This window comes from Acromyrmex echinatior, chromosome 15 (assembly GCF_024713525.1).
Source record: "Acromyrmex echinatior isolate Ae372 chromosome 15, ASM2471352v2, whole genome shotgun sequence".
In the NCBI taxonomy this organism is placed as follows: domain Eukaryota; kingdom Metazoa; phylum Arthropoda; class Insecta; order Hymenoptera; family Formicidae; genus Acromyrmex; species Acromyrmex echinatior.
In genome coordinates, this window is record NC_141866.1 from 5,077,787 (window position 1) to 5,094,777 (window position 16,991).

Sequence of the window (16,991 nt, forward strand, 5' to 3'; positions counted from 1 at the left end):
CAGCAAAAAAGAGTATTTTTCTTTGTTGTCGATTTCTGGCTTATAAAGCCAGAATATTGGTCAGAAACAACGAAAGGTCAGGAGTCAATCTGGTCAGAAGAAAGAAGAAAATTTCTACGAGCTCAATGAGCAGAATGTCTAAAATCGACGCATAAGACAATTTTAAAAAATCTTTTAGAATTCTTTATGAATTATTTTAAAGATGATTCTAAAAGAATTCTTAAAGATATCGTAAAGTTGTCTTTATACGTCGATTTTAGATATTCTATTCATTGAGACACCAATCTAAGTTTGTAAAAGATAAACTGAATATTCGGGAGGGTAATTTGCTCGCAATTGCGAGTTCTTATATTTTTTGAGAGTTATTTAAAATACAAAAGAAATCAACAAACAACAGGGCTAATGAGAGATAGCGCGGATAATCAAGTTTAAGTTTGATAGATTAAAGAAAGCTACAAAACTTGCGCTTGATTATCCGCACTAACTCTCATTAGCCCTGTTATTTGTTTATTTGTTTGTATTTTAAAGATTGAAAGCCTGCTTTAATTATTATTGTTTATTGCTTCTTTATTATTAGTATGATCGCGATTAAGTTAGTTACTCAACTCCCGCTCAGTTTGTCAGTACGCGATAGAATTGATTGCGTTCAGCAGAGAAATCAGCTTTGCATTGTTGTAATATTCTTCAATGTGATTAGTTTATACATTTAAATCCATAAGGAACCAAAAGCAAGAACCAATCGAATTGAAGAATTTTGCAAATTTGAGAGCTACTTTCTCTGAACGCTGCCATTAATGTATTATAACGACGTGTTATTGCATATTTGTGAAGTAGATAATGTAGGTAGGAATACACGGATGGAGATAGGTATACGCAAATAGGCACGAATAAATGAAAATACGGGTAGGTAGGACAATAAAAATATGGATAGGTAGGGACAATAAGTATAGATGGGTAGGAATAAACACAATCACATTTTAAATTAAAAAATTAAATTATTACAAATAAAATGACACTTCAATAAATTTCGCGGTCAGGTAATTAAATTTTATTTTAAAAATAATAAATAAGTATAATAAAACTAAAAGATATTACATATTAAATTTCACTAATAAATTATGTAACATGTAGGTAGGGATAGATATCATATGTATATACTTTGATAAATGGAAAGAAGGAACTAAAAATTAAATAATATTTTTAATTAATTTTAAATTTTATTTAATTATCAGCATCCCATTCCAATTATCAAATATAAAAATAAGCCATATTACATATAATTCTGAAATTAAACTTAATTTCTTATAAAATTCTATACATATATAAAGTGTGTAACGCGTTAACATTATAATTAATTTTGTTATAAATAAATGTATGTATATAATAGTATTAGATACATAATATAAAATTTATGTAAACTATATCCAGATAAATGCCATTATGTTTACATTTGTAATTTGCGCCATAATTACTAATGTTTATATCCTTATTGTTATATTATTATAGGGTCTATTCATATACACATGTACATTTATCTTTCGTAGGAAAATCAAGTTATTGTTTGCTTATGATTACATCCACGGACTTGACGAAACATATGGACAATAAAATTGTTATTAATTTAACGAATTGATAAATATTAATTTTAAAACTTTCTTACATTGGATTAATAAATATCAAGAAGTCATTAATAAGTTTGAGGGAGTGACTTAATCAAAATTTGTTGAGAATAATCTTCAATTTTTCTTTATATTAAATATACAATTTATTAAATAAGTCAATATAGATTGAGCTTGACTGAGGCTAATGATTAAATGTTTATTTCTTGTTTGCTTTTTGACATTATAGATCTTTAACATTATAGGATTACAAATATATTTTAGTTAGAACAATTTATTATATGCAAAGGTCTCTTATATCGCTGTCTCTCGCGTCAGATGGATGCCAGTGATTACGTAGTTTATATAACCGATGGAAAGTTGTAATTATTTTTATCATGGAAAATTATTCCTCGTCGTGAAGTCCATTCGCAAAGTCTAGTTTAGTGCCTCTTCGGAGATTCTTGTACAGAATTGGAATGCATCCCGGGTTTTTTCGTCTGCAGTTACAGATAGTAATAATTTTGTTAATGAGTCAATGACAATTGCTATACATTTTAAAGTCAAGTTGCAAAATTAATTCAGTGGTATATTTTAGCATACAATTTTCGCTTTCTTTGTTTTATTAAATGTTCTTAATGACAATAAGAATTTAGTATTATATGATCGATATGGATATTTAATTATTATTTGTTTCAATTTAAATTATTAAATGAACAAATTTAAATTTTATAAAAATAATTTGCTAATTTTTCGATGATTGCTCTAACAAAAATATGGTTACGAATGTGTATATTCAATTTTCTAACTGTTATTTTAAAATTATTTTTAGGTATTGGACATCCCGCCATTGCAGAATATTTTTAATTATTAATATATTTTTTATAATTTTGTTGTTATTATTTATATGTGTACGTATAACACTTTTCTATGATAAAATACATGCAGATCTTATATTTAACGGATATTGATTTTTGTCGATTTACATAATTTTCTTCAAAATTTTTTTATAGTCTTTTAACAATGTTATCATGATTACATGAGTTGAATTAAAAATGCGTGGGTACAAAAAATTCAAGATAAGTCGAATAGGTACTACTCTCGTATTAATGGGATATTAATAATTGTAATTTTTGAAAAATAAAGAATTGTTAAATTTTATATAATAAATTTTTCAGTATAAATGTTCTTTGATCTCGTTATTACCGGGTTCGGCTTATCTCGTACAGTTGGTACCCGACATATAAAATTTTTGTACCCGTACATATAAAAAATTATAATAACGCGTGTATTTTATTATTGTTAAATCTACTCCTTCGTAACCATTATTTCGTAAGAAAATTATTCTATTCTATTCATTTTTAATAAGTGATGATTTTTAGCGATTGGTGGTTGAATATATTTTCTCACGAATTTTAATATTATATTAAAGAAGTGATAAAAATGGTAATTGCAATTGACATGCTACCAAAATTACTATTTCATTACTATCGTAAGTGATCTGAAAGATTTGGGATTTACAACCTTCTTTAACAAGACCGCTGGTGTTTGACGGAATGCTTAATTTTTCTTTACGAATGGATATTATAAATTTGACGTAGAAAGTTCGTTCTCCACTGTGAAAATTGCTCTTTATATCGGATTCTAACTATAGCGTATCACAAGGCGGAGGGACCTTGATTCGTTTACATTGAAAACGCGATAAAAGTGTTGTCATAAATATATTAATGACTTTTTGTCACAATATTAACAAGTTTTATATTCGCAAGTTAGTAATTAATAGTAAATACTATCGAATTGTTGTTAGTATTAGGTGTTGGAATTAATTCGTAGCGTTTTTAATGAAAGAATGTTATTTATTTCACATGAGCATTAAAAAATACATTAATGAAAGTACTTCCCATCACTTGTAAAACGCTACGAATTAATTCCAACACCTAATATTTCTTTCGCGTTTATCAATATTTCATTAAACATTGATTTAGAAAAATTTGTGTTATCCGTATCTTCGACGTTTTCGTATAATCTTGCATTATTAAAATTTGTTAATTATGCTTCTATTATATCAAATTTGTATTATATTTTGAACAGCGTTTATAATTGTATATCGTATTATAAATAATAATTATTATTATAGTATTGAATTGTATAAAGTATCCCCCCTCACGATAAAAGGTAATATTAAAAAAATTGATTGCTAATTATTGTATTTTATTTCGCTGTTCACATTGCAATATGATTAGCCAAATATAGTAAAATAGTCAGACATAAAAATAAAGAACACATTAAAAATTTATTCACCTGCAAAAAACAGGTTACTATATTTATTAATGACTCGTTTTTTTTTTACGGGTGAATACTTTTTACTTACCAAGAAAAGAGGACCGCCAATGAAATCGGCGGGGGTGGTGAAGGGTCTCTTCAGGTTGATTTGTATTTATGTAAATTTTCTTTGCACCTTTAAATTAAATGTAGTTTGCTTACAATTACAAAAAGTACTTTATTCAACGACTTATAAATATAATTGGCAAAAACAGAGCAACTTTTTGCATACTAAAAAAAAAAATCAAAGATAGTATTAAAATTTTTATTTCAATGCTAAATGATAATGATAATGATTAGCAAAATAAGATAAAATATTTAGAAATAAAAATATGGAATAATATAATTTATAAAAAAACCAAATATATTAATACTCGTAAAAAAAGATCATTATAATTTATAGTAATCCGTTTTATTGCTGAAATTGCTGAATTAAATCTGTCAAATTAATAGAGATTTCAACGATTTCAGCGATTTATGTCTATCGGCAGCATTGTAAAAAAAATGTATATTATTGTTTAATTGACATCCACTTCAGGGGGCAACTTTACCAGCCATGTCGATATTGTGATACGTAGTTTATATGATTTTATAAAAATGATATTGGTAGTTCGCTAGTGATGATGAATGTTCGCTAGTGTAAAAAGTTTTCAAGCATCACATGAAAAAGCTGAGGATGGTCGTTCTCAGATTTCTTTCTGGTACATGACAATATTTTTTTAGTAATTTAGCACTTGATCACAATTCATCTGTAATCATTTCATCTTCCCTTTTCTCTTATAATCTCAGTTTCACTATTCAGTTTTAATGTAATTTAAAAAAGAAAGGAATTCCAAGACTGTTCTTCGAATATTTCTGATCTTATTGCCCTTATTTTCTCACGAAGAATTGTCTTCGAATTTTCAATATGTCAAGAAAGTATGAGACAAATTTGTCGAGGGATTTGTTGAATAGACGATCGATACATTTATGACATGGCATATAAATAAATGTGATGTCTATGATTGTGAAATAATAAAATGCAAACAATGAACAGAAATAAGTGCTTCGAATTATATTCTTATATGTTAAAATAATTAAGGTTAGTGTATTTGCAAAACTATTCTTCCTTTATTGAGTTGATTGCATGGCGTAGGACTAAGCTTTTATTATAAATGATTTTTTTAGACTGCTTTTTAATCTACAAATTTTTTTTATTTAAACAATTTTTTAAATTATATTATTATTCCTTTGTATTTTACATAATGCTTAATTAGGAATATTTAATTTATTTTAAATTTCATTTGCGGTTAATGTCAGTTTATTCCTTACGTTTGATCAAACTGTGTATTTTTCAGTAATCTGAATGAATAATACTTTCACATAGAGATATTATATATTATATTTGATCATGCCTGAATTTATTTGTCTAATGGTAATAGCTAAGCTTTAATTAGCTTTTTTATTTGAAGTATGGTTTTGTTTAATTTTGTTCGAGTTAAAATGTCCAAATAAAATAAAATTTTATACAAATTTATTTTTGCTAAGATCTTCTTTAGAGAATATATATAGAGGAAAGTCGCCGATAATGACATAGATCTCTTGCAGCGACACCCTCTTATTTCTCAGAAACTAATTATTGCACTTTATTAATATTAATACAATCGTGATCTGTTTATCTAATTAAAGAAGTACAAACTCACTAATTAAAGAAGTACAAATAATTTGTATATTTGTGATTTATTTCTATACCAAATCAACTAAAAACGAATTCTACGATTATGAAAATAAAATTTTTATGATTTTCTTTTGTAAATTATACGCTAAAAACTATACGTAGAATGAAAGTCGGATTACGAATCAATTACTACGTTTTTACACAGCTCGATTTACGTCGAAGTTATGACATCGATGTTATAAAACTGGCCAATCATAGCGATTCCTTTAAAGAATAGAACAACTATGATTGGCCATTTTCATAATATTGATGTATAACTTCGTAAATCGGCCTGTGTAAACGTATCAATCACACAAGCTATAAATCATCTAAAACATTTAGTTTTGTTTTTGTTTTATTCAACGAGAAATTATCCATGTATAAATAAAAAATTATTTAAAGCTATAATTATCTCAAGAAGCCCACCATAATCTCACACTATTGTCCCTATGTTTGCTCTTAATATGCTGATCATATTGTCTCTGTCCGGAACTGGTTGCTATTATAGGTAAATTTGTATGTAAGCTTACTCCATTTATACAATCTTTGGATAGTCTTATTTTATATTTTGGATTCAAATTCTCTTCATCATAATTTGTAATTTCTGGTAATTCCCATACAATGATATTTCCATCAACACCACCTATGGAATGTAACATCAATTAATGAGATATATTACATTATGCTATTTATCATTTTACATTTTTTAAACTAACCAGAGATTATATGTTTACTGTCAGGTGTAATAGCAAACTGTATTCTTTGATTAGTGTCCGATTGTCTTCCTTCAAGGGAATAAAGAACATTTCCAGGATTACGGAGATCCCAACATAGAAATTCATTATTTTTCCGAACAACGGAGAACAACTTCATTCCACAAGAACTAAATTCAATTTGTGTTACACCACTTTCAGTTTTAAAGGTGCATAATGGCCCATCCTTATACAAACCTACAAGTATATAAAAAAGAAAAATTACGTCTTTTATAGCAGACATGTTTAAATTCTAAGCAGAATCGTAAGACTTGTAACATATATTCTCATAAAACTTACAGGAACTTTTAAGTTGTCTATATACCTTTTAAATTTGTCCATATATCTTTATACAATACCTTTACAGTTTCTTACTAGCCACAAGATTTACAAGAAATAGATATCGTAGATATTTAACAATCGTACGTCTTACGCAAAATTAGAATACTAGTTATAAGTTTTAATTGACCCAATAATATCAGAAATTCTATATATTTAATTAAATCTTACAATATCACAGATACATACCAATACATTTAGAATATGTACCGAAGGCAACTAAGCCTGGCATAATTGGATTTTCACGAATACACGAAACCAATCCGGTCATATTTGGAAAATCATGTTTAAAGTAAATATCACTTGTTTGACGTCCGGGATGATTTGTATCGAAAGTTCTTACAGCATTCTTGAAACCACACCATATTTCTCTTCCTGAATCCACAAATTGAACACTAATAGATGCTTCTACTTCGTCAACTCTAAAAAAAAAAGTATAATTTTTCCCCCTTTTTTTATGTATTCTTACAAAGTTATATTGAAAACTCGAGCAATGTTGCTACTAACTGATTATAAGCTCGGTATGTTGCACGTAATTCTCCTGTAAATGCATCCCATAAATGAACAGGACTCTCTCTACTGGTACTAAGAAAACAGCATGTTGCAGGTTCCCATGAACTCATATAGGGATACCAGCAAGTGTTATATATGAGGCCACCTTCTTTAATGGTCAAAGCAGATGTAAAGTCGGTCTGTATAAAATCAGATGGCATTTGGCCAGAGTACAATTCTCTAGGAAGCTCATAAAGGCGTATCTTAAAGTCTTCCGATGGTACAAGTAAGCACGTTCCATCTGGGGACCATTGACAACCTTTCGTAAAATTCTCATGCATATCTGTGGACTGATATTCCTTAGTCGCTACGCATAATATCTTTGGTGCTCTTGACCAGTTATAATTATAGACGCAAGGAGAATCTGTTGAACTAGCATCTTCTGAATTTACATTTCTTGACTCTGTGACATTTGCTTCATTGTTTCTTGTTTGTTTCATTATTGCAAGATTTACTATTTGTTTTGATAAAGTATCCCACGTTACCTATAATTTGAAGAATCATTATTTTGCAATTCGCTTAAGTAATATAGCAAACAATTTATTACATATAAATAAATTTTCAAATCAAATTATAAGTAAAGTATACTTGCCTGTATTTGTCTCAAACTTACATGTGACTGTGAGGAGGTGAGGAAGTCAGTTTCGTCTGGTATTTTACTAGATCCCAAACAAGTTTCCTTATTTAAATTGCAGGAGTCTTCGGTCATTACGAATAAATTTGATTGCACCGGATTAGTCTCATCAGCTTTGCTTTCTACATTGTTTTCTTCCGTTTCATCATTTTTATTTAAAGTTTCACATGATATTACTGACGGACGTGATTCAACGTCCATTCCTTCACATTCCATTGTTCACTTAGTTTATTCACAATCAATTAACTACATGAAAACACAAATTTCTCCTAGAAACTCATGTTTATATATGTTTATGTAAAGATTGCAGCATGTGTATTTTTATTGAACCGTCGCATAATGATAGTATTTTTGAATAATCCACGTAAATTCCTTGGATATAGAAATTTATCAAGGTTTCTTAAAGAAGCAAGAAGACAAGGACATGGATTTCGAATCTTGTTATAAAGTCCTAACTTTAATTAGAGTTAGTTTAAGTTAGGTTAAATCATGTGTGATTTTAGTTCCAAAATTATACGTTTGGCGCGTTGTGTTCGTTGTATAGTTAGAGACCCTAGAAATTATAGTATCCCTAGAATACCGAGCCTGAAAAACTCCTGTTCATTGGTTCACATACATAAGTTCTTAAAATGATAGAACCAATCAAAATGTAGCATACATTCAAAGAACATTCAATTTTGAACTGATCCTGAATAATCTACACGACTGTGTTCGGGGAAACATCATTAAAAGTTAAGTGTATTAAAATTTAATGTACTTTTCATTTACGGATATGAGTGATATTTTAATTAACTCTACTATGTTAACGTTTAATACATTTACGTTCATTTATACAAAGTGCATCGCGAATATGTATCGAAATATTCGAAATACACGGCAATAGAATTCTATTCTGAATCGCGAATATATAGATTGTCTTAAGCAAGGACACAATTTCTTTTTTCAATCGCTATAATCGTGATACGACCGTCATAATATAAAAAATCGGTTCGTGGATGATTACCCAGCAAACGAGAATGGATTAAAATGTATTGAAATTTGTTTCTATCCGAATGCGTATTTTAAATAGCGAATACTTTTTTTTGGATTTAATTGTATTCAATTGGATTGAATTAGATTCAATTGGATGCAATTGGATTGAAAAACTGCATTTCCTATTCAAAATTTTGAATTGAACAGTATTCACAATTGTGTTTGTGTGCACAAAAAAAGTTAATATTATTTTTAGATTGAAAGCCATAGAGATATGCTCCATGCAATTGCTATAAACGAATAAAAATGCATTCAGAATTGAAAAGCATTTTAACATGCAATTTTGTGAATCAATATTTCTGAAAATCTGAATCCATTTCAATTCATTTCAATCCATTCTCGTTTGCTGTAGTGGGTGGTATAATAGCTCGTCGATGCTTATCGCGAACAACGACGCGACGGCGACGCGACGTCGCGACGCACGTTGGCTAAGATCAGCGGGCAGCACCGCGCCGTAGGTGGGAGTCTCTTCGGCGGCGGCCCTCGAGTAGGCGAAGAGTCGAAGACTACCCGAAAGAGTCGTGCTCCACTCAGTTCAGTCTGTCCGCGGGCGTCCGTCAAGCAGACTTCTCCGGCTCTCTTTCTCCCTCCCTTCTTCCTTACCCTCCCTCGTCGTTGGTCTCTCGAGGGCCTCGCGCCTCGTGGAAGACACATGTCGTCGGCTGGTGGTGCAGCTGCTACCGGTTAATTCACGTAACCTTGCGCAGTCAACGTTAACTCGAGACTAAGCTCTTCTAGTTTGATACCATTCGTCGTGTCGTCGTGTTGTGCCGCTCTTTGCTTATTATTATTATTATTAATTTCTTTCGTATTTTATTTTCATCTTTCGCGCGATCGGTTCTCATATATGAAAGTGACTCGACACAGTGACAGAGTGCTCGTAGTGCGGCCAGTGACACGCCAGATTAGCGGACAGGATGTGGTCGACGAGGCTTCTCTGGGCGAGCCTCTTCGTCGGGCTCGCGATCGTCGCTTCATCAACCTGGCACGTCGCCGACGGTTTCAACATCGAGACGAAACATTATGCGGTGTATCGCATGGAGGAGAGGTCCATGTTTGGGTTTGCTGTGTCGACGTATCGTGACAGATATGCCCGCGGATGGTGAGCCTCTTTTTTTTTTCACCTTGATAAAATTTCTGAGAAATGAGTAGTATTAGTAAACAAGAAAGACGTAATAATTTAGTATGTACACTGTATTGTCATCTTTCTCTCTTGCTAGAAAGCATCCGAAATGAAATGATAATTATTATCAAATATTATTCAATTGGCTATTTTGATTTTTCGTCATTAAATGTACGATATAAGATTATGTCGTAATAAGAAAAATCTGAAAATATAAATAATGACGAAGATTAAAATTCCAATTATGAAAGAGGTGTCGATTGTATGTCACGGGGCGAATCTTTATTCGTTACTTTGGAAAAGGCGTAGCATAATTCGATGATACACTGGAAAACGATGAATATCTTAGAAAAAAAGAGCATTGTTGTACTGCCATATCTATGCTTGTACACTAAATAATCATATCACTAAATAATCGTTAAGTAATTATATCTCGGAATTTAAATATTAAATATTAAAACTATGCAAAACTATGCAATAGGTGAAGTGATATGAAGAAACTGATACTATAACGCAATTGGAAAGTGACTGAAGTTATAATTAGCTTTAATTTTTTATTTATTTTTTGAGAGAGACAGAAAATTTTCACATAAGTAAAATGCTGTATAGATAGAACTGATGCAATAGGATAGAATTAGACGAATGCTTTTCTTAAATAGGTAAATTTTTAACTCGTTAGCCAGGTGTTTGACTCATCGCTTGATTACACATACGATTGACTCACGCGAAATAGGAAATATTGAACGTTTTTAAATTATCATGTGACTCTCGTCTTGAATTTTACCTGCATCATTATGTTGATAAAAATTATTTGCGATAGCATTTTATTGTTCCCAAAAATGTACACTTCTCACAAATAACGTCATAAAACTAATTGTAAAACAATCAATAACATACAATACGTAGTTAATCATTTCATTTTTTTTTCAGAAAAATCCGGACAGCGTGTCATATCGACGATTTCTTCCAATATTGTCCAAATATTTAAAATTTTGCTTTTATACTGATTATTTGTATTTATACAATGTTTGGATAACTAATGAAACTACCACTGGCATAATGCACGCGCACATAATTTTTAACACCTGGATAATTTAAAGAAATCGTCGATATAATGTTGCACTGTCGCGATAATTAGTTTTGTGACTAAACATTCCTTGCGAAATACGTATGTTCTTTTGAGAAAATTAAAATATTACCAGAAAATGATTTTATCAACGTGACGATACAAAATACAAATTCAAGATGAGTCGCTCAGTAATTTAAATCGTTCAATATTTCCTATTAATTTCGTGACGTATACATATTTATTTGCGAATAAAAGATATTAAAATTTTTTCAAGTTACTTTAACGAAAGTCCTACGACAGCAGCGTTTCGATGCTCTTTCCTGTTACGAAATAAATGTCGTCAGTCGTGCGCATTGCAAGTTAGAACAGCGGTCTGACCTCCCGTTCGAGATATCACCCGGCAAGATGAGGATTTCCATCTCGTGTTTCTCGATTTCATTCTTGAGCTTTAATAACCTGTGATAATCCCTCGTCTATCATCGATAAGTTCGCTCCAGGGACGTTTGCACTGTTTGCAGGGACGTTGCAACCCCTGGAGACACGCTACGGTTCTCTTCCCGTCGCAATCTGGTTGACCGAACGGTGAACCGTGAACGTGCTCGTTGTCGAATTTCGTGACTCACGCTCGCGACGGGCCACGAATAAACGTTTCCCCGGCTCCCGCACGTCGTCAGTCGGCGACGATTATAAATAATATCGGCGAAACGGGGAAACGCGGCTAATAGCGCCGCCCGCATATATCGTTATATTCACGGGAAAATCGACGTCAGTGCCAATGGCGACACAATGGAACGTTGCATCCGAGGCCGGCCTACGGCTCTTTGCGACCGAATAGCGATCAACCGTGAAATAGGCACGCTTATATTCCCACAGTATAATATCCTCAGTGATAGAAAAAAATGATTTCTAAATCTAAGGTTATTAATCCATAAGAGAATCCATTAAACCTAATTTTTCTTTTATAATAACAATTATCTGGGTTATTTTTCTAAATGAAATGATTAACTTACGTATTGTATGTTATTAATTGTTTTACAATTTATCAGTATTTGAAATTATAGATTTATACTCAATATTTTCTAAAAAAGTAAAGAGAAAATACAGGTATGGATTTTCAATCACTAAAAAATTGACAATGATCTTTGTCTTTCTTGCTGCTGAGGTATAAAAATCATTCTAAAGCACGTATCATACAATTATTCGAAATAGATTCCGATTGGAATCTATTGTTCAGTTATAATTCTTTAGATTTCTATAGTATTTTTAGGGAAAACGAGATAATTTCGATCAAATTTCAAACAGTTTCATTATATGTATCCGATAAGATTATCATATCTGAATTATAAGAAAAGAATGCATATGTACATACTTGTGTATACTTTTTAAAAAAAAAGATGAATAGAGGAAGAAATACATTTCTTTTATACATTATATGCAATGTAGGTATTTAATAAACATTTCTGGAGTACAATTTATATTTTTATTGATAGATAATTTAATAGATAATTTTATAAAATTTTAATTTAATTTTATAAAATATAAAATTTTAATTAATGACCAGAAGTTTTACGACTTAAACAAATACATGTACTCTTAAAAGGGTAACCATATATAATATATGTCCAGGTTTTAGATTATATTCTCTGATTAAAAACTCAGCCAGCATATTTTATTCAGTCTACTTCCGCTGCAGTAATTCATTCTTATACAGATAAAAAAATGTTACTTAACAAATGATGAAACGACGCGTCGTGTTTGCAACAAGGAGAGAAAACGTTAACGCGAGGAAAGCGGCACAGGAAGTCCGGATTACTTGCGAGACCTTACGAGAGCTTTTCTCTCGTGGGCGCTTATATTTAGGCCAGCTTGGTGCGAGCTTTATGAGCGCTCGCGTTCGCGCGCTGGTTAATTTCACCGTTCACAGGGATTAAAGCGCCCGATTGCCATCAATTCCCGGAATAGAACATGGGACCCGCGTTTGTTTTGTATGCCCACCTCTCGCGATCGTTCAGCGCGATCGTTCAGCGCGATCGATTTCCGTCGCGTGCGGTCACCCGATATCGCGAGTTTTTAACTTGAGATCTAAAATTAAATGGACGCGTCTCTCTTGTATACACTTTGCAGAAACGGAACGCGAGTGAGCCACATAATTGGATCGAGACGAATTTGAATCTTGTTCTCGTTTATTCATTCATGCTCGTACAGATGAAAATCATGGATTCTTCTTTTTCTTCTCACGTTTTTTCGCCAAGTCAACTAGACGTTTAGGAGACTGGAAAAAATATTAAATTTTAATAAATATTTATTTAAATAGTACTAACTATTTAATATTTATTAATTATAAACATATATTTATTACATTTTTGGCACAAGAACCGTATACTTGACGATTTATTTATTTTTTATTGAGTCAGTGTTTATTTATTATAAATAACTGTTTAGTCAGTATTATTAAAAAAATATTAGGTGTTGGAATTAATTCGTAGCGTTTTTAATGAAAGAATGTTATTTATTTCACATGAGCATTAAAAAATACATTAATGAAAGTACTTCCCATCACTTGTAAAACGCTACGAATTAATTCCAACACCTAATATATATAATATTAAGACTACTGAGTAGTCACCATATTGAATCGTGACGTCAGAAGTGAGAAATGACACGTTAATTTTTTTTACGTGCCACTTATAAATGAAAAAAATTTGGATAAAACTCGGGATAAAATAAAATGATGAGATTGGTTTAAAACATTTGTAAAAATGGACGAAAACTATGCTTATCCTAATGCCTTCTGACAATCAGTAAATAATCGTACAAAATGATGAAAGGTACATGAAATGTTTTTATTCATAGCTTATTTTCACTTACACGTACCTTTTATCACTTTTTACGATTATTTACTGACTGTCAGAGGGGATAAGCACAGTTTTTTTTTCGTCCATTTTTAGAAATATTTTAAAGAAATCTCATCATTTTGTTTTATTCAAATTGTCTTTATTTATATAAATGACATGTAATAAAAATTAACGTGTTATTTCTCGCTTCTGACGTCAAGATTCAATATAGCCGTGATGATTACTCAGGAGCCTTAAGATTTAAAATTTTTCTTCAATATAGTACCTAAAAATATTTTGCACCTCAGGACATACATTGAGCAAAATTTATGATTGAAAAATAACGAACTGAAAGATTTTGATTATATCAATCAGAATTCTAACATCTCAACTAGAATTACATTAGATTCAACTAGAAAATCTTGATTTGTCCATTTTTAGTCAGAATTTCCATTAATACAATCAGATTCTTTTCCTAGTGCATTAATTATTTCTTAACAATAATGAGACTTTTAATTAATATTGGCTGCTCAGTTACATAATTTTTTAACTGAAATAAACAATATAAAATAATTAATATTCTTTAATGTACAATATGTCTCTAAGTACTAGTCTCTCTTCTCTACAAGAATCTAGAACCGCGATCCGATTTATATTTACAACGCTCATGACCATAATTTCTTCTTATTTAACATTTAATAAACAACAATAAAGATAAAATGATTTATTAAGTATTGTGAGTATGAATCGGACCGCGGCCTAGGTGTGACGATCTGATGAAGTACGATCGATTCTCGTCTATGAGACACTTAGCGATGCAGAACGCCTCTTAGATCACCGATGCGACTGCGTAGGCTGTTCGTCACTCGTGCCGTTCCGATTAATATCTTTGTAATCTGCTCGTTCGATCTATTACGATCCGCTACGTGACGTCCTTTCCATGGGTTTTCTCAATGACTTGACCGCGGGCTCGAACGAACGTGTTTTGCTTCGACAATGTCCGGACGAATTTTAAAATTTGTTGCATCCTTCCTTCGATCGCCGATGTTAACGACGGTATCTGAGAGATACGTGATATACGGACGAAAAAGTGAGCGCGAACTCTGAGGGAATCTCGTTTCGGAGGTAGAACTGAATTGAGATCCCCGGCCTCCCGTTGCGGTCTCATGCATATGATTGGGAGCAGCGTGCATCTCGCATCCGATGCCAGTTAATATCTACGAGCGTTCTAAAGTACGCACAATGTGCCATTACCATCGGCAATCTCCTCTATATATCTATCCGGTCGTACATATATTCATGTATAATCCCGGTCTCGTTTATACTTACTATTCATAAAAAAGAATGTAATGCGATTACAATCGTGCTCACGTATAGCGCGAACGTACGGCGTGTAAATCTTGCAGGAAATTGAAACTCGGATACAAACACCGTGTGCGATCTGCGTAAAAAATCAGCTAATCCCTTTTATCACAATCAGTTGAGCGTGTAATAATTTTACACGCGCTCGTTAATTCTCCGCGCTCTTCTCTCGAAATCGTTTGTTGATTTATCGGCGCTTAAATTTAATATGCCTGTGCAATTTTGCTCGGGGCATGATGCATCTCGAAGACAATCACGAGGAAGCCCGCCGAGAGTAAGGTGTATAAATGTCAGCGTATAGCAGAACACGTATTGCGTGATTCATTGCGCGATCGCATCGACGATCGTGTCTTTAAGAGGCGAATTCAGTCACGACCGCGTGTAAGAGGAACAAATGGGAAGATCGAGTCACGCTCGTCGTCTCCCGAGTGTACGATGACTCGTCTATTTCCCGAATTTGCCGATCGTATACGCGGAAACCTGCCGAGTCGTGCACTAAATATAGAAATTATTTCACGACGCGAAGTCACGGCGGAGCGAATGTCGATAAGCGAGAGTCATGAATGTTCAAGGCAAAATGTCAGGAATGGCGATATCGGCCGTCGTTTCCAGCATCGCTTATTACCAATCAAATCAAATTAACGCCTCGGGTAGAAGGTTACTCCAATTATTATTATACAACAAGGTTGCATGGTTATTATAAATTAATTGTATATGATTAACTTACAAGTAGATCTAAATTGTTCTCTTCCTGAGTAAATTTACGTAAAATGTATATACTTGTATAAAATTTTATACAAATTCAAATGAAATATAACGTTTTATTAAATTAATAAAACAGACCGTTAGAATGATAAATGAATCGCTTTTAGAGAATACAAAGTAATTTTTTATTTAACTGATGCTATTAAAAGACACCTACAGTAAAAGACAATTTTCATAGCCGAATACAAGAATCAGAATTACTGACCTCGTACATGCGATAAGCAAAGAAAATAGCAAATAAAATATGTTGACCTGTTCAAATATTTTAATTACTTTTTCCCACAGACTTCGAGAGAAACTCTCTCTCTCTCTCTCTCTTTTAGTTTTACATATATACTTTTTAAATATTATGATATTTAAGAATCTATTATGTAAATGAAGCTAACACTTGATCTCCAAGAATTTAAAGAAAAACGTTAGTGTTCAAACGAATGCTTTGTTCACTACTATTCTTGAAATATCTCAATATGTGATCGCCGATCGACCTTACTGCTAAAGGCATCGCAAGTGCATATCAGTGATGACGTTGAAATGCATGTAAATGATTTCATGACACAACATCTCGTGAGCAAAGTAAACACACCGATAATCACTATTCAGAACGACATAACGGAATTAATGCTACCCGATGCCATTGTTCGGTTCGATGATTGAAATCGCTAATTGACATATGTCAAAACATATAACAGAATGAAGATATTGCTGGACCATCTCTTTGGAAAGAGAAATTGGCTCTCCTTTGTAAGCTTTTATCATGCAAAACGCTTCGCACTGATATTCCGGGAAGTGCAGTCTTCTTATCATTGGTCGCTTCCACGTGATAAGCACACGGCATGATTAATGGCGAATCGCAGCAAGTTTCATTTCAACATTAAGACGATGTTATATACAAGAATTAGATATTGTGAAAATC

The 16,991-nt window shown here is 32.0% G+C and overlaps 2 protein-coding genes across 5 annotated transcripts in view; one reads left to right on the forward strand and one right to left on the reverse strand.

Annotated features, from left to right (window-relative positions):
* Nucleotides 1-1,805: 1,805 nt before the first annotated feature.
* WDR79 (Telomerase Cajal body protein 1 homolog) lies at nucleotides 1,806-8,390 on the reverse strand. Of its 3 annotated transcripts, XR_015547627.1 has the most exons (7): nucleotides 7,873-8,390; nucleotides 7,215-7,744; nucleotides 6,897-7,129; nucleotides 6,333-6,566; nucleotides 6,043-6,259; nucleotides 3,970-4,056; nucleotides 1,806-2,098 (listed from the first exon to the last, which is right to left on the reverse strand). XR_015547627.1 is itself a non-coding variant. In XM_011065381.2 (6 exons), the coding sequence occupies exons 1-6, from the start codon at nucleotides 8,107-8,109 to the stop codon at nucleotides 4,020-4,022; spliced, it is 1,488 nt and encodes a 495-aa protein (XP_011063683.2). In that variant the 5' UTR covers nucleotides 8,110-8,390; the 3' UTR covers nucleotides 3,905-4,019. The 3 variants fall into 3 exon arrangements, 2 of the variants coding, with proteins under 2 accessions (XP_011063683.2, XP_087270249.1); XM_011065381.2 differs by lacking the exon at nucleotides 1,806-2,098 and having other exon boundaries at nucleotides 3,905-4,056; XM_087414123.1 differs by lacking the exons at nucleotides 1,806-2,098; nucleotides 3,970-4,056 and having other exon boundaries at nucleotides 5,954-6,259; nucleotides 7,873-8,389.
* Nucleotides 8,391-9,404: 1,014 nt separating this feature from the next.
* The window catches only part of if (integrin subunit alpha inflated), a 76,083-nt gene continuing 68,496 nt past the window's right edge, over nucleotides 9,405-16,991 (forward strand). For both annotated transcript variants that reach the window (XM_011065374.2, XM_087414122.1), the window contains exon 1: nucleotides 9,405-10,027. In XM_011065374.2, coding sequence (XP_011063676.2) covers nucleotides 9,843-10,027 — 185 coding nt within the window. In that variant the 5' untranslated portion in view covers nucleotides 9,405-9,842. The remainder of the gene's footprint in view (nucleotides 10,028-16,991) is intronic.